Source organism: Homalodisca vitripennis, chromosome 8 (genome assembly GCF_021130785.1).
Source record: "Homalodisca vitripennis isolate AUS2020 chromosome 8, UT_GWSS_2.1, whole genome shotgun sequence".
In the NCBI taxonomy this organism is placed as follows: Eukaryota; Metazoa; Arthropoda; class Insecta; order Hemiptera; family Cicadellidae; genus Homalodisca; species Homalodisca vitripennis.
In genome coordinates this window covers 68,348,373-68,373,218 of record NC_060214.1, presented here as the reverse complement: position 1 = coordinate 68,373,218, position 24,846 = coordinate 68,348,373, and the positions used below count along the sequence as shown (strand labels likewise).

The window sequence follows — 24,846 nt, the reverse complement described above, 5'->3', positions numbered from 1 at the left end:
GCTCATGGGGTATAAGGGGTTTATGCCCTTGGGGTATGCTACTTGGGGCATTATAAAGCAAGTTGAATAAAAGCGAGTGTTCCAAATTTATTATTGATGCTTCTTTTTTTTTTAACTACGGTTTATTGCATACATATTTCTAAATTACTCTAGTTTTACATAAACAGCATTATGTTTAGTTACTAATGTAAATATGTTATTTTAATTTTTTATGAGGTTAAGTGGTAGAGAAGACTTTATAGTCCTAACTTCCCTTTAATTGTCTTTTTTCATATTTCATTTTGATTTTCTCTGGTAATTTCAGTAGATTAGATCTCACGTTATGTATTTACTATAATTTTTAACAATTTCGCTTTAACCCTTCCAGTGCTAACATTCTCTTACAGACATTAACATGTTAGAAAAGTTTTCAAAATATTAACAAATAACAGTTTTTAAATAAAAACTAGAGGTAATGATGATTGTAAAATTTACATATTTGGAAAGGAACATGTATTCTAAAAAAAAAAAACATGTTATACCTTGGATTTGAAAACTGTTACAAAAAAACTATGTGAGACCATGTATTAGTGGCTTTAGTCAGTGTCAGCCTGTGGAGTGGGGGATAGACCCACAGTGATTACACTTTAAAGTTTGCTCCTGTGTTTTATTTAAAATTTGTAAGTTGATTACACCAATCTGTGAAGAAAGTTGGCTTGGTTTAATATTAGGTGCCATTTTTAACAAAAATAATAACTGTGGAGAAGTTATCATAGAAAACTATTTTAATTTTCCAATAGGAAGAAGATTATTTACTTACAGATAAGAGGGATATTTATGGTAATAGTGATAAGGAGGGCTTGGCTGGCAGAAATTTGACCTTTGTACTGTTGTGAGTTGTGGCCAACTAAATCACTCTTATCTCTCAACTGTAAAGCTCTCTGTTCTTTGAATATATATATTCAATATATACAAAGTAATAAGTCTCTTTGGTGAATGAATGATATTGAAATATTTGAAAATTTTATTATTTTTTTAAATATATTTATTGTGACTTTATTCATATTAATATTTGTTGAACTAAATAAGTTATTCCTATAGACTTGTCATTTGTCACTTATTCACAACCAGAGCGTTTTTATTTTTTATCAATACAATGAAAAGGAAAATAGTAAAACATCCCTCTGTGGAATATGTATGAAAAACATTATGGAAACGTCTCCACATCTATTCTTGCTCATGGTAGCTATTCATTGTGGCATCACATGTTTACAATGAAGATAGATATATCCAATAGATAACATTTTCTATTCAAACATTTAAAGAACAATATTCTTTGGCTGTTGGCCTAAAATCTATTAGATGAAGGTATCTTAACAAAATCTGTGAATTTCTTGTTGAAGGAGACCGGTTTTGAAATAATATATTAGTGGATTTCTTAGGTGTATTTTTAAGATTTCATTGCCAACATCTATTAGTTTGTGAGGTAGGATGTTAATAGTACCCACAAAACGATTGTTAAACCGTAAAAGATCTTTCCATAACCATGGCCCAATTATTGGTATGCTTTTGTTTCTTCACAAATAAGCCTCCAACAACAAAATGTAATTCCAATGTCTGGAGCTTATTAACCTTCCTTTTTAAACAAATATTTGCTACTGTTATTGCACTGTAAACTCTGAATGATTTTGATGATCTTCTTGCTTAGTCAGGGAATCCCCGGAGCCTACCACAAGGATGCAAGCTGGTTACTACTTTCCATTACCACTGCTAGTACATTATAGATCTGGGTACATCTATAACTCTCCAACCACTCAAGGGTTAGCACATACATTAGGTGACATTTCGATTACCACAATCTAGCCTTTAACTGTCATCACACAATGTAACCTCCAAGTAGCTGACGATAATACTAGTCCCCAATTTCTGACCTATATTTCCAACTTGTAACAACACATACTTGTAAATTTTCAACTAAAATAAAATTATTTGAAATAAAGCCTGTTTTCAAAAAGATTCCAAAACTGATATTAATAACTATAGACCCATTTCTCTACTAAGTAATATATCTAAAATTTTTGAAAAACCATCAAATTTACGTTTTGTCACCATTTGCAGCACCAGTGAAGTGGGCTCCCTTATAGTTCACACACTTACCACTTGGAAGACTATACTAATTATTATCTACACCTAATTATTCAGTAACAAGATAACTCAAACACCAACTATCAGTGAATATAATACAAAGACATATTACCTCTGTTGTATTGTCTCATGCCACCTCGAGTTCTCGATTAACAAATCCCTGTAGTTGTCAGTGGAGACAATCACTCCCTCAAACTCAGCTGCGTACTGTACGATAAACCTGGACATGAGGCAACATTTCTCATTATTGTGCTACATCATTCAACAGTTCCGAAGTAACTCAGTCTGCTACAGAGCCTATGACATCTACCAAGGCTGACTCCACACCACAGGTTGCAGTGCTTCTCCCTTCCACCACTAGCTAACTACGCTTTGAGTGTGAGTCAGCGTATCGCCCACTGTGTTGTTTGAAGTCATTACATTCATGTGTAGCATATATGCCTCTGTCTCACGTGTGTGTGAGTTGTTCACATTGTTAGGTATGCCTGCAGTAAGTACTGATGGAACTTACGTTTCTGTGTTTTCCTTCCCAAATGACAAGTATCGAAAAGCTGATGGCTGTCTGCAATTCAAAAAAACTTTCAAAAAAACTGGATGGCTAAAACTTTCAGCCATCGTATGTATCAAACATTTCAACGATCGTTTCATTGTTAAGAAACGACAGACAACAATTCATGTTTGCCCATCCTGTACATTACATCGTGTAAATTGATTCAAATAGATAATTAACTATTAAAATTGTAATACTCTATACAAAATACATTAAGATAAAATACTAAAATACTAATGACGGCAAAGATCCACTAAGGAATACAAAGTCTTACTAACAATGTAGTCTTACTATTACTCATACAAAATCTTTCTAAATAATGTTTTATCCTATATGTCAGCAATGTTTTTATGAATGTGTTTAAAAACTTTACTCCTAAGTATGAGATCTTCTTCAGTTTGTGTGGAGGCAGTACTGTATAACTTTTATTCCTTGTATTGTATGAATCTGGTTATCACATTATTTTTAAACAACTGTGTTGTTCTTTAACGTATAGAATACTTTCTAAAATATATAAGCCATAAATTGTTAAAATTTGGAGGTTTGAAATATGCTGTTTTACAGAATCATCCTGTTTTACTTACTTACTCTCTTACTCCCCTCGGCGCTACAACCCTCCATGGGTCTTGGCCTGGTGAATCAGTAGTCTCCATTGGGGTCTGTCCTCGACGACCTCTCTCCAATTTCTTGCTCCAATCTTTCTAGGTCAGCAACCACATCGTCTCTCCATCTCATCCGAGGTCTTCCCTTGGGTCCTTGTATTAGCAGGAGTCCACTCAGCAACCTTCTTCACAACTCTGTTGTCGTTCATTCTCGTCAGATGTCCGAGCCACCTAATTCTTTGGGCCTTAATGAAGCGTACAATATCCTCACCGCTCAAAAAATCAAGCAGGTCCTGATTTTTTCGCCTCCTCCATGTTCCTTGTTTTAATTCAGGACCGTAAATTCTTCTTAAAATCTTTCTTTCAAATATTCTCAATCTATTTATGTCCTGTTTGGTGAGTGTCCACGCTTCGCAACCATAAACTACAACAGGCCTGATTACAGTTTTATAAATTCTCAGTTTGGCCTCTTTATGAAGAATGTTGGAGCTGAAAAGTTTCTTAAATGCAAAGTAACATCGGCCTCCCGCAGCTATCCTTGTGTTAATTTCTTCAGTCACGCTGGTTGTTTGCAGTTAGAGTTGATCCAAGGTATTTAAAATTTACTACGTTTTCTACCTCATTGCCATTTACCCTCCAGATCCACTCCTCTTTGTCCCATTCTTGTCATTTTTCAGGTACTTAGTTTTTTCCCAGTTAATAGTCAATCCAACTTTGCTCACCGCTCTTTCAATATCTTCCAGCTTCTCCAACATAGCTCTCTGACTTCTTGCAGCTACAACAATATCATCAGCATATGCTGATAACTGACTCATTCTATATGTGATATCACCTACACAATCCACCTTTCTCAATGCCGCTTCCAAGAACCAGAATGAAGATTAAGTGCTGATAAGGAATCGCCCTGCCTGACACCTGTTTTTAAGTCAAATGGTTCCGTCAACTCATTATTGACTCTAACCATGGCTATGGATCCTTCCAGTGTTAGCATTACGAGCTTTATGATTTTCTGTGGTACTCCTAAGTGTTTAAGACAAACTTCCATCCCTCTGTCTATTCACCTTGTCAAAAGCTTGCCTGAAGTCCACAAAAACACAATGCAGGTCCGTTCCAAATTCAGCACATTTTTCAAACAATTGTCTTACCATAAAAATGTTGTCCCATTGTTGATCGTCCACCCCTGAAACCACATTGGTAATCTCTTATACAATGTTCTCCATAGTCTACTAGCCTGTTATGTATAATATGGAAAATACTTTTATATGTCACATTGAGAAGCGTAATTCCCCTATAGTTTCTACAATCTCTCCTGTCCCCCTTCTTGTATATAGGTATGATCAGTCCTTTCTTCCACTCCTCTGGCATTCTTTCTTGTTCCCCACACTTTCGATATAAGTTCGTGGATAACCTTCAACAGCTCTTCTCCGCCATACTTCCAGCATCTCTGCTGTTATAGTGTCCGCTTCCTGGGGACTTATTGTTTCTCATCTTCCTTATTATTTCTTCTATCTCTCTCTCCGGGGGGTTGTACAAAGTTATCAACCTGCTGTGGTATCTCAAGATCAATTTCTGGTAGCAGAATGTCCTGTTCTTTGAGTAAGTCTTTTCGAAATATTCTTTCCATCTTGTCTTGATTTCCTCCATCTCTGTTATCACGTTTCCTTCTTCATCAAGATGTTACTTGTGATTTTGCCTGGTATGCATCCGTAATATTTCTCATATTCTTGTAAAATTTCCTGCATTCTTTCTGCTGGTAAGTTTTTTTCTCTCTAATTTTTCTATTTTTACTGTTTGCTGCTTCTCTTTTTTTCCTCCTCATAAGTCTGTTTGCTAATGTTCTTTCTCTTCTGTAATTCTCCACATTTGCTCTGGTTCCAACTTGCAAAAGCTTTTTTTCCTAGCCTGATTCTTAGAGTCCAATGCATTTCTGCATTCTTCATCAAACCAGTCCTCATTTCTTTCAAATTTCCTTTTACCTATCCTGTTTTTAATATCCTGTTTTAAATTTAACTTTATTATTTTCACTTTTTTGGAAAATGAGAAGAATCCTATTTAAGATTTTGAAAAGAAGTAGTTCCTTAGGAACATACACAATAAGGGATGTAAAATTGAAATGAATATGAAATAAATATGAACAAAGGATACTGTGACACAGGTGGACAGTTTAGTGCTTACAGTAAAAAGACACATTGTTAAGGTGAAAGAATCTTTAAAGTTTCAAATTATTTATGAATAAAGCTATGTTTATATTTTTTAAACTAACTTTGTAAATGAGTGCCCCTATATGCCATACTGACACTTGCTAAAATTGACAAGTAATTGAAATTTATATTCTTCAAAGAGAGAAGTGTAATTACCTACGATTTACTCAAAGAAATATTTAGACATCAATAAAGTCAAATTTGTTTATTGGATCCAGTTGTCACAGCTGCTGAATATTTTGGAGACCCTTAACACCAAGATAAATTTGTCTGGAGATGAAGCAATTTCAGAAATAACTTGTCGGTTTTTACTAAAGCAGAAAGTGTAGTCACTAAAAGTAAAAACACAGTCCTAAATAGTGAAAGTAATGTTAATAAACTAAACTTCAGAAGGAATATACCAAATTGGTATTTTCTAATAGAATTGCTTATTTAGCACCAAGTTTAATTTGGTTTGTGACAATACTGTTTCCGTTTCCCGGTGCATACAAAAGAATCAGGGCATGAAAAATTTAACAATGCTGCATCCTAAATATCTACAAAAATTTACTATAAGAATGGGCTCCACATAAGTCTGGCCTTAGTGGAAGTCAAATGAAATATTTATTATACAATTGCTCTTTACTTAAAGATAAAGATAAAAACTGTCAACCTTATCCTTGACAAAGTATATATAAAACCTGACCTTACCTTCAAAGGTGGGAAGCTAGAGGGCGTAGTGGCAAATGATAATAGCGAGTCCAATCATTACGAACTTAGGGAACATTGGGTTCACTGTTATTAGTATAATTTCACATAACAATAAATAATAGGAGCATGTTCATAAAAATATGTAACAGCATTTTAAGACACATTTAAAAAACCCTTTAGGAAACAACTATATATATATACTGTTAAACTCAATTCATGTTTTTAAGTGTACCAGGAATAACTGGATGAACAAGAAGACTGTGACCAGACACATATTTCCGGACTTGACTCTCATTAAAACCATTAGAACTGTATCATTGTCAAATTAAAAAAAAGAGAAAAACAAAGTAATTAAATTTACAATAGCACTTAACAAACAGGTATTGTACCCCATATTAGTTGAAAGGCAAATGTTAATTTACGTGTACGCCTCAACAAATAAATTTAGCAGCTCTACAAGTAACACTTAATGAGAATGAAAGTGGTGACAGTCATGTTGATGGACTTAATTATAAAGTGGTGGAAGGTTGTTAATTGCAAAAACCTGAGGTATAATAATTCATATTACAAGTCCAATATCATCAGTAAATTGACATGATATTATGTTTCTGAAGAGAATGTCGTCTTGGTTGAAGATGTGGAATAATTTACTTGCAGTACTGTAAATACTTACAACCTCACATATACGGAATATCTTCCGATACTGTAAACCCTACTAAAATCAGGACTGGAAAACTTTCAGCGATACCCAGCTATCACTCAGTAATTCAACTGCTGCAATGATGTACATATGTGTAGATTTGCTAGAGAATGACGATTTTATATATGTGTTACTGCGAAAGTTTCAAACAGAAGACTTGAAAGGACAATTTCTTTTGTACGGACAGATGAGTGGTATCATAAGACATGCAAATTTTAGAGTCTGAGAAAAGTTAAGTGATAAGTTAAATTAAATTTTCTTCGTCTACAAAAGGAACAGTGTCCTTAAAAGGTGTACTCCTTCCATTAGAATGCAGTGATGTTGAAGAAAACGTACAGACATTGAGTCGTGGGACAATTACATTATAATAAATATATTTCAAACAGTTTACGCATTCATCATATCATTCCTAAGAAGTACCCAAAGTTCTTAAGTACTTCAAAGTACTCTGCATACTTAATTTTTTTATAAAGTTTCTTTCAACTAAATCCTCCAATCTTCTAATCTGGGCGAACTCTGCACAGAAAAAATAATTATGGAATGGGTTGAAATACGACCACAACATTCCTCAGATCTTCAGTGAAGTATGGACACAATGATATAGTTTATGTAGTCCTATATGTACAATACTAAGTACAATACTGACCTGTCGTCATACGATGTTTTAATGACCCCATTGACTTTTCTACTGGGCGTGAACACGACATCACACTTCCTCTCCAACAGATTCAACTCTTCCTCCTTGAAGTGCGCCTGGCGGTGACGTGGCAGGAAGACCTTGATGTGGTTGTGGCCTCGATTCACAAAATAATCCACGCAGATCTGCAATCCTTTCACGGAAAATTTACCTCTTCCGTGTCTGAAACCAAGATATTCATTAATAATTGTTCAAGAAATGTTAACAGATGACACAAAGAATTCTATGAAACTACAGTTCATTTAAAGTTTGTAAATACCAACTCATTGCTACCAGCAGTTATTAAAATTCAGAATAAAATACCAGAAACAAAGATAAATCAATCTCTCTGTTTGAAGTTTGGTTTTTGAGAAGTTCATCTAGCATGAACCAATACTATAAAAACCCAATCCTGTTCCCTCTTATTTTGTTGCCATCTTGTTTCTGCCGTGACGATTGCCATTTACTAAGAGTCTCTGGTCAAACGTAGGTGTTTGGTCGGCAAGTACAAACCTATTGCGGCTATATAGGCTCAGTGGTAGCCATGTGCGTTTTGTGATTCACCCTTCCAATGTTCCATCCCAGTGAGCCAGTAATACCTCGCCTACCAATCTTAAGCCAAAGCTAGGTGTAGCAGCAGTTGCTAGGCTCAGCAGTAGCCACGTGGGTTTTGTGATTCGCCCTTCCAATGTTCCATCCCAGTGAGCCAGTACTACCTCGCCTGCCAAACTTAAGCCAAAGCTAGGTGTAGCAGTTGCTAGGCTCAGCAGTAGCCACGTGGGTTTAGTGATTCGCCCTTCCAATGTTCCATCCCAGTGAGCCAGTACTACCTCGCCTGCCACACTTCCAAACCTATTCACTGTCTCACTTCTCTGTTAAGAACTGAGTGACAATATCAGTGATGACAAAACTTTAACTAGGCATTGTTTGTCATATTACACTTTGGGATAACAGAACAATCCAAGAAAGCAAGAAAGCTGCGTGGCAGACTGTAATGTAAAAAACTGTCAAGTCAAGTTGCCAAAAGTGTGAGCTAGCCTAAAAAAAGAATGATAAAATTACAACAATCTGTAAGAAGGGGTACATCTTACAACCTGTGAGATCTAGTTATGTGATTCTTAAAAATAGTAGGGATACTAAATACCTCATGCACCCACTTGCACTTGCAATGCACATTTCTGTGGTCTTTGAAAACAAGGTTTAATTATTTATTACAAAAATCGCCAAAGTTTTGTATTTTTTTTATTCAAGTGTGTATCCAGGTAATTAATTACTTGAATTAAACACAATGATTAATCTTACCCAATTGCAACATTGCATCCATCAATGATTATTGGTCGTAAGCCTTCCTTGTCTATATCAATCGGATTCGGATTGAATATATTAGCTTCTCTTCTAACCTTGATACAATCTTCATGTACAGCCATTCTTTTTTGGGGTGACAATTTTTTGTTTTTTTTCTTACCCACATCATTTAATTTTGTTTTTTTCTTGATATCTTGTTTGCGTTTGTTTAGTTTGCTTGCAGGGGTAAGATTTTTACATTTTTTCTTCTTTTTGTCGCTATTCTTTATCTTATCAAAAGCACTCTCTATTTTTGCATAATATTTTAAAATGTTACCTGAAAAATAACGAGAAGTATTAACAAATTTTTTACTCTAAGAACTAGAAATTTAATTCCCCAATAAAATTTCTTTCTCTCGCTCACTAGGACAAGAGGGCAAGGAAATTTCTAATGTACTTAAACATATATCAGCTTTTCTACATACAGGGAGACAGAATAATAAGGATGGGTAAGGTTGAGGGTTTGATCCCCCTCTTTCTGAGATCACATGGAACAGCCACCATAAGGAAGGATATTGTACACAATCTCAGTCATGCCACCATAAGGAAGGATATTGTGCACAATCTCAATCATCCCACCATAATAAAGGATATTGCACATGATCTCAGTCATGCTACCATAAGGAAGGATATTGTACACAATCTCAGTCATTGCCACCATAAGGAAGGATATTGTGCACAATCTCAATCATCCCACCATAATAAAGGATATTGCACATGATCTCAGTCATGCTACCATAAGGAAGGATATTGTACACAATCTCAGTCATGCCACCATAAGGAAGGATATTGTGCACAATCTCAATCATCCCACCATAATAAAGGATATTGCACATGATCTCAGTCATGCTACCATAAGGAAGGATATTGTACACAATCTCAGTCATGCCACCATAAGGAAGGATATTGTGCACAATCTCAATCATCCCACCATAATAAAGGATATTGCACATGATCTCAGTCATGCTACCATAAGGAAGGATATTGTACACAATCTCAGTCATGCCACCATAAGGAAGGATATTGTGCACAATCTCAATCATCCCACCATAATAAAGGATATTGCACATGATCTCAGTCATGCTACCATAAGGAAGGATATTTTGCACAATCTCAATCATCCCACCATAATGAAGGATATTGCATATGATCTCAGTCATGCCAACATAAGGAAGGATATTTTGCACAATCTCAGTCATGCCACCATAAAGAATGATATTGGGCACAGTCTCAGTCATGCCACCTTGAAAGAAGAGTAGGCTTTCTCCGTTCCAGCTACAACCAGTCTGGGACAAGGAAATGGACAGGTCTAGGTCCTCTCTCATATTTAGGCTAGCTAAAACCATTTACACTAATAGACCTCAACTTCCTCTGCAAAAAATGAACTAGTCCTTTACCCCATTTAAACATTTACGATTAGTGATGTGCTCGTATTGGTTGCCATTCATGTGCGATCCTGCCCGCTCATCTCATGCAAGCAGCTCAGTTAGACATTAGTTCTATCTGCCCATGGGGGAAGTGAGTATTAACGAGGAAAAACTTAAACATCAGTGGTTACAATGTACAAATAATGGCACCACATGTGCTTCAGTTTCAAAAACTGTAAAAAAAAACCCAGTTCTTCATAGCAAAACATGCAAAATAATATATGTTTATAATTACATGGAGAAACAATACCACATAATCTGAGGAAAGCAGCTTAGATTCAAAGCGACAGATGATTGTGATAAATCATCAAGTACCTTGTACAGAGTTTTAAAAGAAAGTAAAACTTCACGGGAGAAGCAGAGAAATTCACTATATTCTTCATAAAAAAAGATCAAGGATAAAGGTAAAGAGTGAATTCAATAATTTCAATAAATGTTTACTGAGAAGAGTAATGAATGATTTTCATGTAACAGAAGAGGAAATTCCAATAACATTAAAGAGAATTTTAAGAGTAACAAATGAAAGAATACAGTATAAAGGGAGTTTTATATAAGAAACATTATTTTGTAACTCGGTTTTAAGTGGAAAAGGGCAGAAAAATAATAATAAACTTTTAATAGAAAAACAGATATAAAACACAATATGAGATTATACACCCCGGACAGGGTGAGGCAGATCACTGGTCCGCAGTGTGCAGCGGATGATCCGAGAAACAAAACTTCTTCGTTTAACATAAACCCCATAATTCAACCACAAAGAATTTGGGAAAACAATTTTTAACATCCAAAACATGGCACTTATGGTAGGGGTCATGCTTGAAAGATTTTAAAATATAAAGGTAGGTCGAGCCATATATGGACGAAACTTTTTCCACAGCTCTTATGTGGTCTCTAAAACTTAGACTGAAAGAGAAACTAAGGGTTTAAAAAACCCAGCAAGTAAAAGAAAATGAGTGATTGTTCCCCATGCCGGTGATGAAGATGGGTTCCACCTTAATACCTTGGTTATGTTTTAATCTGAAAAGAAGACAGGTGGTGATTATCACCACGATATTAATTTTAAGAACTTTAAGAAATTCTACTTGGCGGTAGAGGAAAAACTCATTCCAAATCTAAGGAAGAACAGTGTTTTAGTTATTGACAATGCACCCTACTATAATGTACAGTTAAATACGGCACCAACATCGTCAGGTTTTAAAAAATTGTATGATCAAATGGTTAGCGAGGATAAGATTAGTTACAGTTAAAACCTAAATTTTAGATTTAAAAAACCTTTCTACTCCTCTTAACCCATCCAAGCCACATTTCCTCTCAAACCCCTCCGTATATGAACCATTTCACGTCTAAATAATCTATTTACAAGGGAGGTGCAAAAGTCCTTTCAGGACTAAGTGCAGAGACTAAGACTCTTTCCCTAAAAAAGACTTACATTTACACTTTGAAAGTTCTCGTATATATATTCCAAACTTACCGAATACATTCCTGAACTTCAATACCACAAGATGAAGATTACCAAATTCAAATTACTTCATTAATTAAAACAAGCAATATTAAAAGGTTACCTGGTAAAGGTTTCGATGGTGGTGTAGCAGTGATAGATTTAATGTTGATTTTTTTTAATTTCCTCTTCTTAGTTGGTGGCATATCTTCATTGAGTAAATTGTCCATACTAACATCTGTTATACTTTGTGAGCTTGAAGTCCTACTTCTTTTTGTCTTTTTAGATGTTCTCAACTTTTTATTTTTAGCAGTTAATGTAGAATTCAACATTTTATTTATTTTACTCTTTCTACGGAGTTTGCTTTTCCTCAGCATGGAATTTATTTTATCTGGTGTTACCAGGTTACTACTATAGACATTATTCTTGTTGGACAGTTTATCTTGTCTAATATTCATTGAATTCACAATTTTCACATCACTTTCAGAATTTTTCATTTGGTTCCTGGGGGATTTCGATGGGTTAATAGTGCCGAGGTAGACGACATCGTCAAAGGCGCCCAGTGTGACATCGAGGTTGCTGAGAGTCGTGTTCAGCTGGTTCAAAGTTTCATCCAGCACAATAATTTCTGATTCCGCTTCTGTTAAATCTACCGATGCAACCACTTGAGGCTTTGAAGACACATTTTCTCTTTCCAAATCTACTAATGGGGCGGTTTGTTCAGGCTGTGACTTCAAACGTCTCCTTTCCTCGTTCAATATATCCATATTATTTCTTATGTAGTGCTGCCAACAGAAGAAAGAAAATAAGTATTTGATCTACCTTAGTCTACCCTGATCCAATTAACCTAACCTTTCATATGCTGTAAAGAAATCACTTAACCTTCTTTGCGGCAATCAACAGTTACAGTCTAATAAACAAGTGCTGACCCTCTCATTTTTATGGCCGGAAATATAAATGTATCAACTTGATTGAAAAACGCTTTAAAAAATTAGGAGATATCATTAGCTAACATTAGGTAAAATTACCTACCTTTTTCTTCTTTTTTGGTTTTATAGTGTGATGTCATTGCCTGCTGGATGACTTTATTTTCCAAGTCAACCATTTAGGCAGATTTTTTTTCAATCATTTATGGTGTAACCATTGTAATTTAGTGTGATTTTACTTTTGATTAGAGTACTATAGTACCTGTGAATAAATTTTAGTAGATAAAATTATTTTTAATCTAATTTTTAGTTATAAATATTTTTTACTTTCCATCTAAAGTGTACTGTTTATTATAGTAATTAAAATGTAACACTGAAACTAACTATTGAACTTTTACCATGTAATAAATAGTAATTTTCCATAACACTACCAACTGCAAACTGATCTTACAAACGTGTTAATTTGGTTATGTTTACATTTATGTTAAAGTTTCAATAGTCAGTTTCAGTGTTGCATTTTAATCACAGTAACAGCCGATTTAAATAACAGTTGTTCAAGTACTGTCAAATTATGGGCCATTTAGTTTGCACGTGTAATAAGAAACCTACCATAAAATAGCTATTTATTAACCGATTTTTAAAAATGAGGTATTCTTGGAAGTTTTAAAAGTTATTTTTACCAAAGTTTTGTAACAATCGTAAAGATAACAACAAGATAGAGTTTTTTTAATGGAGTATAGCTGCTAAACAAAGTATAAACTGGAAAAAATGTATTCTTCATTTTTAGCTTAGAATCACAATATAGAATATAAAAATGCATAGCCAGCTCAACCTTTTTGTTACACCCTGTATACATACATAGGACTGAGAAGCCTACTTCTGTCAAAAGACAACTAAAATGGGTTTATAACAGACCAATTTTATAGTAAAAGTTTGATAATGACTTTGTCTTTTATATCTGCACTATACTCACCAAGCACTGTGAACTTATTATTTGCTTAAATGTACAGATAAAAGTATAATTTTATTAAAACTTTTAATTTTTTTATATTGATATTTTTACTGTCTTCTAAACATTGGTTGCAGTAAAGGTATGAATAAGAAGTGATGTTACTATCTAGCTTTCAAGACTATAAATGTAACAAATTGAAAATAGTGGTTAAATTATTTAAACATATAGTTGTAATACCAGAAAACTATGTTTACACAGAACAGCTGATTACATTTAATAGGCTCTTTCAATTATAGATGAGCCACTTTGAAAGTAACTTATTGAGTGAACAGTGCGAGGGGGGGGTGAGAGAGAGAATGTGGAGGGAGAAGCGCGTACTCACTTCCCCCTCCACATTCCTAACCAACCACTCCTCAGTCACCACTTTACCACTTGAAGGGTATGTTTTACACAACAGCTGTTTCACAAGCCCAGTAATAATAACAACAGCTGTTAACAATTCCAGCAGGCGTGTTCGAGCTCCTGCTTCCTCTTCCTCGTATGCGCAAGAAATTTTCACGCAGGTCGCTTTCAAAGCGGCTCATCTATAAAGATGGATCTTTTAGCAACTATAGACACCAGTGAGGCGTAGCCTAGAGGGATTTTCAAAATAAGAATAGATCTATACATTAACCAGGGACCTTAAGAATGTCCATGAAAAATGTCAGTATCGGTTGAATAGTTTACACATGAAAGTGTAACAAACACACAAAAACACTGGGTGTAATTTTATCACACTCAGTGATGTGATTGAAGCTACTAGAAAATTTAATATTCTCAAATAGTAACGATGTATATCTTATGTCTAATAATTTGTTAAAGAAAATTATATTTATCTTAGCTGAGACCCTATCTTAGTGTTTTAACCTCTGTCTTCTTGAAGGGTACTTTCCCCATGAACTAAAAATCTCTAGAATCTGCCCTATCTTTAAAAAGGGAAAAAGATATTCTTGAAAGTTATTGCCCCATATCTGTAATTCCAGTTATCTCAAAATTGTTTGAGATTTTGGTCTTTGACCACCTACCTCAATTTCTTCTTTGAATACAGCAACTTCTTTAACATTTCACAATTTGGCTTTAGAAAAGGAAAATGTACTTCTGATGTAATTGATAAGTTGGTTACTGAGGTATTAGTGATGTTTGAAAGAAAGGTCTTTGCTCAAGCCACCTTTTGTGACCTGAGTAGGGCTTTCGACTGTGTGGAACACTCTGACCTGTTAATGGCTGTTATGTCTTATAATTTGTTAAAGAAAATTATATTTATCTTAGCTGAGACCCTATCTTAGTGTTTTAACCTCTGTCTTCTTGAAGGGTATTTTCCCCATGAACTAAAAATCTCTAGAATCTGCCCTATCTTTAAAAAGGGAAAAAGATATTTATCCCTTTTATGGCATAACCAGAACCCAGTTTTCTTTTTTTCAAATCATATTTTAGTAATAGGAAACAAAAGTTTTCATTGATGGGTAGTTTTCCCAAGAACTAAATATAAAATATGGCATATCTCAGGGAATCCTTACTAGGCCCTTTATTGTTTTTAATTTGTATTAATTATCTACCATTCTGTGTGCATATCAGATCTTACTTGTATGCTTATGACACAAGTTTTTTAAATACTAACCCTGAAATAAAACAATTACAACTATTAGCTAAAAATACTATTGATGAAGCCCTCAACGTGGTTTGTAACTAATGGATTCATTTTGTATGAAAATAAAACTAAAAAATGTTATTCAACCTTAAACCCTTGTGGCATTAACTCTTCACAGGGATATGTGGACAATGTTAAATTGCTTGGAATTCATTTGGATAAGACACTTTCTTGGGGAGTCCATGTAGATTACATTACTTCCAGGCTATCCAGTCAGTTTTCTTAAAAGACGATTAACTCAATGTATTGGCCAAAATTACATTAAAGCTGCATATGTTGCTTATTTCAGTCTGTCTTTAGATATTGTTTGATTTTGTTATGGTAATTGCAGTAGGATAGGAGAAATTCTGATTTTTCAAAAGAAAGTAGATAGAATATTGTTACAGGCACCATCAATGGAACATTATAAGCCCCTGTCCAAAAAAATTGCAAATACAAACTGTAATTAATATTTACATATATGATTTGGTGGTTATATGTGTTAAGAAATTTTCATCTTGTCAAACATATATCACATGAATATAACACTAAGAAAAAATATGATGCTATAGTTGATTTTTATAGACTTAGTAAAACTTTAAATACCCGTATTGCCATATCAGTTAAAATCTACAGTAAGGTAATAACCTTAATAGCTACATACCCTATAAATACTTTTAAAACTAAATTTTTACAATCACTGCTAGATATGCCGTTTTATTCACTGGATGAGTTTTTCAATGTGTCCATAGAATAGAATATTCTTTATTGCACATATTCTTGGAGAACAGGGCAAAAGTCATGTTTATGTTACAATTGGTGTATGAGTTAGTGTTTGTCAAAATTGTGTGTTCTACGTTGAAAAAATTCTTGGATGGTGTAAATTGGTCGCTCCAGTAGCCAGTTTCTCAAGGAGGCTTTGAAGTTCTTTTCTGGCAGTCTTCTTAGGGATTCATGTAGAATGTTGAAGAACATTGCTCCTTGATAAGAAGGTTTCCTCTCAAATAAGCTGAGATGATGTTGATTTAGGAGAAAGTTGCTCCTGTGTCTGGTGTTATAGGAGTGTCCGTCTCCAGTCCTTGCTTGCCCTGATTTGATTGTATAGAAGATTGTCTCTTGGATGTAGAGTCCCACTACAGTTCTCAGTTCTTTGAAGGCTGTTCGGCATGTGTCAAGTGGTCCTAGTCCTTTTAGAGCTCTAATTGTCCTTTTTTTGTAGAACCAGCACCCTTTGGAGATTTGAGATTGTCGTGCCTCCCCAGGCTATCAGGCCGTATCTCAAGTGAGATTCAAACAACGAGTAGTATGCTGTCATAGCTACATCAGTGTTGCTGATTTGTGCAATTCTCCTTATTGCGTAAAGACTGCTATTTAGTTTTTGACAGAGCTGGTTGATGTGTGTGGTTCCCAAGATAAATTTCGGTCCAAGGTGAGTCCTAAATATTTTTCCGAATTCTATTGTAGTTACTTCTGGGAGGCCATGATAGTTATTTTGAGTAGCTGTAAAAATTAGTTGTTGGGTTTTTTATTCATTTAAAACCAAATCATTTAGGTTGCAATATTGTTTAGCCATATTGAAAGCTACAAAGGAGTCAATGTCTAGTTGATCTTTGTTTTTGTTTGCTACAATAAGGGCTGTATCATCGGCGTCTATAAATTTTAGCAACTATAGACCATATTCTGTTTAGGTTTTAAAATTGTAAAACACATCACTCTTTACTTTAGTTTATATTACAACAGTATATAGTATTTATGTGATGACCTAAAAGTGGGAATCATATTTTGGAATAATTACATGGATGAACGATAAAATTTATATAGATTTTCTTTAAGATTAGTAATTATGTAAAGTATGTTTATTTAAATTGTTACATCTTAAGAACTTATTTGACTTAGTCTCAACTGACTGTATTCTCGACTTTGTTAACAACTCATACAAGTTCATACAACAAATAATTATTTATTTAAACAAACATCCGTCAAACGCATGAATCGCGTCAAAAGTTTAAAGATGGTTGAATGTCAAATTCAAGGAACAATTCGAAAAATGTCCAATTGAATGATGCCATTTGGCGAATTTTGTGGTTGTCAGTCAATGTCATTGGCTTTCTACACCACTCACGTATAACACCTTCACTCATAATGTTTCCTCCGTACATCCAGCACATTCTCCTATGGATTTCTGTTAAACTATTCCTTTCTGCTACAGGAAACGAATGAAGCTCCTTAATTTACATTTGGTAGGAGAATTCATAGAGGCGGCCATGTTTATGTGACTGCAGCGCAGCGAACTAGCTACTACTTGAACTCGGCAGTGACAAATGTTGTACAGGGGAAGATGAGCGATTGACAACTGCGCACACTGTGGACCGCCACTGGAGGTTAAAAAAAATGACCCTCATAATATGGATATATATTATATGGAAAACACAAAGACTAAGAAGCCTACTTTGGTCAAAAAATAGTATACGTCAGACCGTTTAAATTCACTTCCAGCCTAATGTATTTACAGTGTCAAATTTGAGTTTGCCTTATTGTCCCGATAAAAATATATTTTGAATTTGAATTGTATTATAAACATACTAAAATTGTGTTGTTTTTCCAGGTTTACTAACATTCTTACGTTTCTATTTGTAACTTTTGTATTACTCCACCTAATGCAACAAATCTTACATTTTTAGAAACTAAATAAAATTTGCATCTCATTACTATTTTAGATTTTTAATATTCTCAATTTTTTAATAAATAATTTTGTTATAAAGAATTTATTTTGACATAATAAATTTGTCTATTTTTTCTGACAACATTTCATACAATGGAGTATATTAATATCAATTTAACAACAAACAAACAAAACAATAAAAGGGCTTGCTAAGAAGGAATGAAATTACTATCAAAATGAAGACTGATAACTCTGTAATGTTCAACTTGGAAAATATCAATATTTAAATTTATTTACGTTATCATTTTTAGTTTTGTTGGTGTCTAAATCAATGAAAACATGCAATTTTGAAAATTGTTGTTTTATACAAGCACAGTAATAGAAATAAAACAAAATTAACTTTTTACCATGTAATTATAGTTATAAAAAGTTATATTCAGGCATATTTAATTTTAAATTAGTTCAAAAATATTAAACACGAAGGAAAAATCATAAGTATAGAAAAGATACAAAGGCGAAAAAAGACGCTCTAAAATTAACTTGAAGTACTATAAATATTGAAATGAGTATTTTACAAATACTAGTTTAAAACAATATTAAATACTAATACAAGATAATACTTCACCCAGATCTTTGCCATGGTTGCAAAGTAAAAACAAATACCAATGAAATAAATCTATAAACTATATAAAACTCAAATAAATCCACATTGCAAAGTGGATAACCTCCCACAACAGTCAATAATGGCGGAGTGCCAGTTTGCACACTAAGCTGTGAACAACAGCTGATTGTCTGTGTAAGTATTTCCACTTAGAGGGACAGCTGGAGCACTGAGAGTGTGCCTGGACTGATAAAACAAACAAAAGCTTGAGTTATGACTGCTATTGGGTGTTCTGATGAGTCACCTGAACCATAAGTCACACTTGATGTGCACTATCGACTAATTAGCCTTAGTCGTTATTCGAGGCAAATAATCGACTAGTATGGCTTAAAAATTCTGAAAGGAATGAATGTTTTCTTCATATCTTAGTATAGTTTCCATATTATTAGTCATAACTGGTTTAATCTTTAATGTGCTGTAGTCTTTGGTGTTTTAAGTTAATTCACAAATGCATTTACACATATTTAATATAATTTGTAATTATGATAAATTAAGCTGGTCATATTCTGTTAATAAGGGTGAGGGCTAAATAATTCAATAACTCAAGTATAAATTTGCATTTAATTTACAGCTAAACTATATTCAATTTTAAACAATTAGAAATATAAATCTAAATATTTACATACCCCAAACAAACGTATTAATTAGAACTGTTGTTAATGATTATGTTAAATAGCCAAACTTCCCAAAATTGATAACTTAAAGTAAACTTTTAAGAATAACAAAAATATTCTTTACAAATACATTCCAAGGCGCTTCTAAACAAATGGAAAAATGTAAACAAGTGTCGACTAGTGACGATTAACAAGTGATGACTAAGATTGAGAATAAACAATAATCTAGAAGAAGACAATTCTTAACTTGTTTATGTTGAGTGTTTAACTCTTTCAATCCCAGCATTTTTCATAATGGCTCTGCTAAAAATCCCAGTACTAATTTGCACTTTTGGGAGAGTTTTGTTAAACTATTTTTTTTCTTCCTTATTTTCCAACCAAATTTAAGAACTTTTTTATTATTTGGGATGAAATGTACTCTAAAAGTATGTGTACATGCATAATACATTTTTTATAAAAAATATAAAATTTTGTTATGTTTTCATTCTGATTTGACTTTGTGAAAGGTGTAGAAAAAAAATTACATCACTAATCTGACCACTGCGCACAAAAGTACATTTAATAGTAAACAAGTTCACCTATTTTCTTCAGTTTATTACAAAAGATAATTAAAATACCTAACCTTTTTCAAGTCACTGTATTTTAAAATAATTCACTTTTCCTTCAAAGTATTCAAATTATGTAAAAATCAACATTTCAGTAGAAAAACTTTAAACATGGCACAATATTTCTCATAAGTAAATGGGCGAGAACGAAAAATCCACTTTTATAAACAATACTAAAACAAAAAACTATTTACAAAATACAACATTACAGTATGTACAGTCCGATCAGCATTTGTGTAATGGATAGCATGTCAGATGCAAACCTATTTTACATTTAGTACATAAAAAGGTGGACTTCTTCCTACGGCCCCCCTCACTAGTACTAGCTGCACTGCATTCACAGCAGGTTTTTTTTCCTTTTATTAGACAATTTTTCAAAAAAAATCTATTTACACGCCTAGTGGCAACATCAGCTCCACCTTGCCCTCCATCTGAGTCACCTTGTCATCCTCTGAGGCTGGGTGATTGTGGATGGCCTATTCAAGTCACCAGTTGGATCATATGTAGAGTCTTCATCAATGTCATCTACATAAGTACTATTTTCATTGTCAGTACCTCGAGTCTCAGTATGCTGAGTAATCACTAAAACTGTCATCCTCTACAATTCAGCAAATAGTATTCTCGCTTAGAGGCAACCTTGCACGCCTTCATTTTTCTGAGAAAACTCACTACACTTTCAAAGGCATTACACTACAAATGTATCATTACAAAAATTGCAGTAACACAGAGCCCAAAAACAGTGTAACAATAACTTGGCAACAAACTGCGCAGTCAGTGGTCACCAGCAGCTAGGTGACTAGCATAGAGAAACAAAGCAAGCCACTATGCCTTATTGATTATACGTTCCATACCGCCAGTAATATAGGCTACTATTATATAGTAAAGAACATAATTCTATTAGAAAACACGATTCTTTGTGATCAATTTGGTATAACATAAGTGATAATTTAATCAGGTTTGAATTACATAAACAATTCTATCGTAAACATCTATAGGGACGCCAAGATTTTATGTAGATACCAAGAACGTTCGTATATATATATATATATATATATATATATATAAACGTTGGGATTTTATACAGATATTTTTGACACCTGTTATACATAAACATTGGTATTGAAAGGATTAAATACCTGCAGTCAATACAACAAAAAATTAATCATTGAGTTAGTTGATTAATATTTCTGATCAGTCGATAATATTGATTAGTCAACTTAGCAACTAAATTTTATTCGACTACGCACATCACTAACTAAAACACTAAAGAAGTACTCTCATGCTTTCTGAAAGGGACTTAAATTAATATAATGCATTCTTCTGAGATAACAGGATATATTTAATATTATAGTAAAGTTACAGTTATAACTCATATATATCAGAAGTTAAAAAAGTTTCATAGACCTGACTAAAAGCATCCGACAGCATCTCATGAGTAAGTACTTAAAAGATTAATTTTATATAGGAATTAAAAATAGAACTTTGCATTGATTGGTTTGAGTTATATCTCATTGGCAGAACTCGGTACATAGTATTAGATCATGTGTAATAGTATAGAGTTCCACAGGGATCAATATTGGAACCCATTATTGTTCTTAATATATATGACAGGTTTCCCCTCAATAATAAAAAATGCAAACAGTATTTGTTTATTTGCAGATGATATAAATATAAAAAGATTCAGGCTGTTCAAGTTTCAATGTAGAAACGTCTTCTACAATAAATTTCTCTAACAGTGCTCTTCAGTACTAACATGAATTTAAATTTATTACCAAACCCAGATAAAACAAAATATGGTAAGTACTTCATCTTCAGAATAAATAAACTTAAGATGATATTGATGTTTTTATGGCTGAATATTTGCTACATGAAGTGAACACTACAAACTTTCTAGGTTTTAATGAAGATTCTAGGTCAACCTACTTAGGACTATCACAAAAGTTTGTTTGAAAAAAATATCTTCAGTTCTATATGCATCGAGAACATGTCTAAATTTAGTAACCTGAAAATCTTAAAAATAATATATTATAATTTATTTTGAGTCGCGGACATCACTTTTGGGTTATGTCTTTATATATGTCCATGGTTATAGTTTCCTGGTAATGAGTTTTTATATTTTTGCTAGGAAAAATGTAATGAAAAATGTTACAAACAAAACAACCAGCAAACAAGTACAGTTCATTTGTCTTTACATTTGTTTTTTTTTATTTTGTGGGAAAACTGAAGATAGTATATCACCCTTCAAAAATGTTGTTGTATAGCTAATAATACCTTTTGTACTTTTTCAGTATATGCTTTTTACTCAGTGTCGATGTGATATGTTTCTTACTGTATGTTATAATGTCAAGAGCTGCAGGAAAACCTATAAAAAATAGTGACTAACTCAAAGTTGAATGTTTTTAAATACTTTCAAATATCTTTTCCCAGAGAAAATGTGTCATTTTGGGTAAAAAAAACTAGTGAAGCAAAAGTAAACGTTTAGAAAAAGTAAACGAAGATCAAGATCTTTCCGAGTTTAAAAGAACTACGTTGTGGAGGTTGCTAATATAAAATGGATTTTGCTTTGAAAAACGCAACAGACAGTTTTTTTCCTGTTAGAAATAGACGATTTAATTGTTTGTGTCATTCTTACTTAAGATTGATGAGGCAATTTAGGAATCAAAGAAAAACATTGTTTTTATGAACAAAACCTGGGTAAATGTTGGGAAAGCGACTTTGAAAAATAGAGAAAGATCCAACTATCAAAACATTGAAAGATACTTTCTAAGCTGGGCCATCATAGGTTTGAAAGACCCAACTCAACAAGGTCCCAGTTTGTCATTATGCATGCAGGAAAACAAAGTGGCTTTGTTGAAGGAGCGCAGTTTTGATTTTTAACAAAAAAAAAAGGAGCAGCCGATTGCCACACAAAAAATGGATAGAGATACATATGAAAAATGGTTTGTAGAACAATTAGTCCCCAACGTTTTCTATTAGTACTGTTGTTGATATTAATAAGGCAGCATACCATAGCCTTGAAGCTGAAAAAATATCAATACAGAAACAAAAAAAAGAAGATATCAAGATTTGGTTAATAGGTAAAAATGTAGATTTTCCACTGCACAACTTCAAGAAAGAACTGCTTGCAAAGGTGTAAAAAATCAAGCACGTATTCACTGAACATTATTGATGAGGCAGCCAAGACCTATAAACTCAAAGTTCTAACTCCTCCCCCCTTACCTGTAAATAAAATCCCATTTAGTAAGTCTGGAGCGAAGTCAAGACATGTTGCCATATATAACAAAACATACATCGAGCAAATAGAGCCATTAATTGACAATGCTTTTAAGGCTGTCACCAAGGAGCAATTGAAGATGGTAAGCATGATTAAGCATGTGGTGTGTGTTGTTTTAAAATAGTAGGCTAACATTTTAAAACAATTTTTAGTATAAATTTATTTTGAGTAGAACTCCTTACTTTCATTTTTAGAAATGAAGGTGCAAACAAGTTGGGACATATAAATGTCACATTATGTTTTTTTATTTTTATACTTGAACTTTATACAGCCAATTCATTGAAATATTTTACTGATATATCTTTAAAATATATTACCTACACAAAACTCAGAGCTTTACTAAATATTGATATATTTATAAAATATATTATTTACACAAGACTCTAAGGTTTACTAAATATAACCCAGAAAACAAACAAGTTCACAAACAGATTTCACAAGTAAACATTTAATTTTATTGAGGGTGTCACTGTAGCAGAGAAGACATCCTAATGATAAACAGTACACACTTTATATATATGTTATAGTTATTTACACTTGTAACAAAATAGAATTTACTTACAAAATTATCACTCTTCAAAAAAGCAAAGTATACAAAATATAAACACATGATGGATTTATTATATTAAATAAATTCTATGGTGTGGACTCTTAAACTCCCTTTCCTCCCCCTCAAGGTGTTTTTCCTCCTTTTGTATTATGCACACAATTGTTTTCTTACAAGTACCATTTTAATATAATTTTTATTTAGATACATTTTCAAAATTAAAAGTTGTAGGAAGAAAATTTTGTAAAATGTAACTAAACAAATTTTAAAATTGAATTGTAGCCAATAATTTGTTAATCCACTTCAATACGCATTTATGTTAGAATAATACAGAAAATTCTAAGCTAGTATCCATTTTTAATCATTTAAGGCATAAAAATATATATTAAATATAAACTGTTAAAAATTAATATAGTAAAACTTAAAATAAATAAAACCTCTTTAATGTTTACAAAAGATTATAAACCTTAAAATATATTAATAACAAGTAAATTCTAAACAAGTTGATATGTAAGGCCTCTTTTAAAAACATTTAGGAGTTGAATAATTACTGTTTGCAAACATATTACTATACAATTTGCAATAGAATTATAATTATACCTCATACTTATTAAGTAACACCATGAACAAGATGAGCTTACTCAAAATTATTGTAAGGTTAAGTGTAAGTATGCTATAAAAACTCAATATTTGTTTAAATAAAAAATATCTTTATCTTTGATTTACATTTTGAAATTTTATTTCAAAAAGTTTTAAAATATGTGATTATCAAATACTCAAACATCATTCTTCACAAACTGTTGCATTTGCCATACTGAAGTTATGCAATGGTCATTGTTTAAAACAATATATTAAACTCTTTTCATGTGACATCTGTCACAAACTAAAGCTATGTTTTTTGTTGTGATTTGCAATAAAAGCTCCCCTCAACAAAGTTAATCAAACTTTGAGATATAATTCTGCTTCTAAATAACAACGTTTTTGTAAAGGGGCCGACATTAAAAATTGTCAAATAATTTTCAAGCTTAATTTTAGGGTTATTAAAATTTGCATAAAACATTAGAAAAACAAGAGTCTAACCCCATACTACACTTTTCTAACACCATCTGAGTTTCCAATAAACAAGTTGGAGGAAAAGGTTAAAAAATTAGTTACCCTATTAATATGAATAAACATCATCATTAGTT

The 24,846-nt window shown here is 32.9% G+C and overlaps 1 protein-coding gene across 1 annotated transcript in view; it reads right to left on the bottom strand.

Annotated features, from left to right (window-relative positions):
• The window catches only part of LOC124367682 (probable ribonuclease ZC3H12C), a 45,354-nt gene that overhangs the window by 722 nt on the left and 19,786 nt on the right, over positions 1-24,846 (bottom strand). Inside the window, exons 2-5 of the mRNA XM_046824704.1 lie at positions 11,877-12,537; positions 8,846-9,164; positions 7,514-7,726; positions 2,237-2,344 (exon numbers count right to left, since the gene is read on the bottom strand). Of these exons, the coding sequence (XP_046680660.1) occupies positions 2,237-2,344; positions 7,514-7,726; positions 8,846-9,164; positions 11,877-12,519 (1,283 nt within the window). The 5' untranslated portion in view covers positions 12,520-12,537. The remainder of the gene's footprint in view (positions 1-2,236; positions 2,345-7,513; positions 7,727-8,845; positions 9,165-11,876; positions 12,538-24,846) is intronic.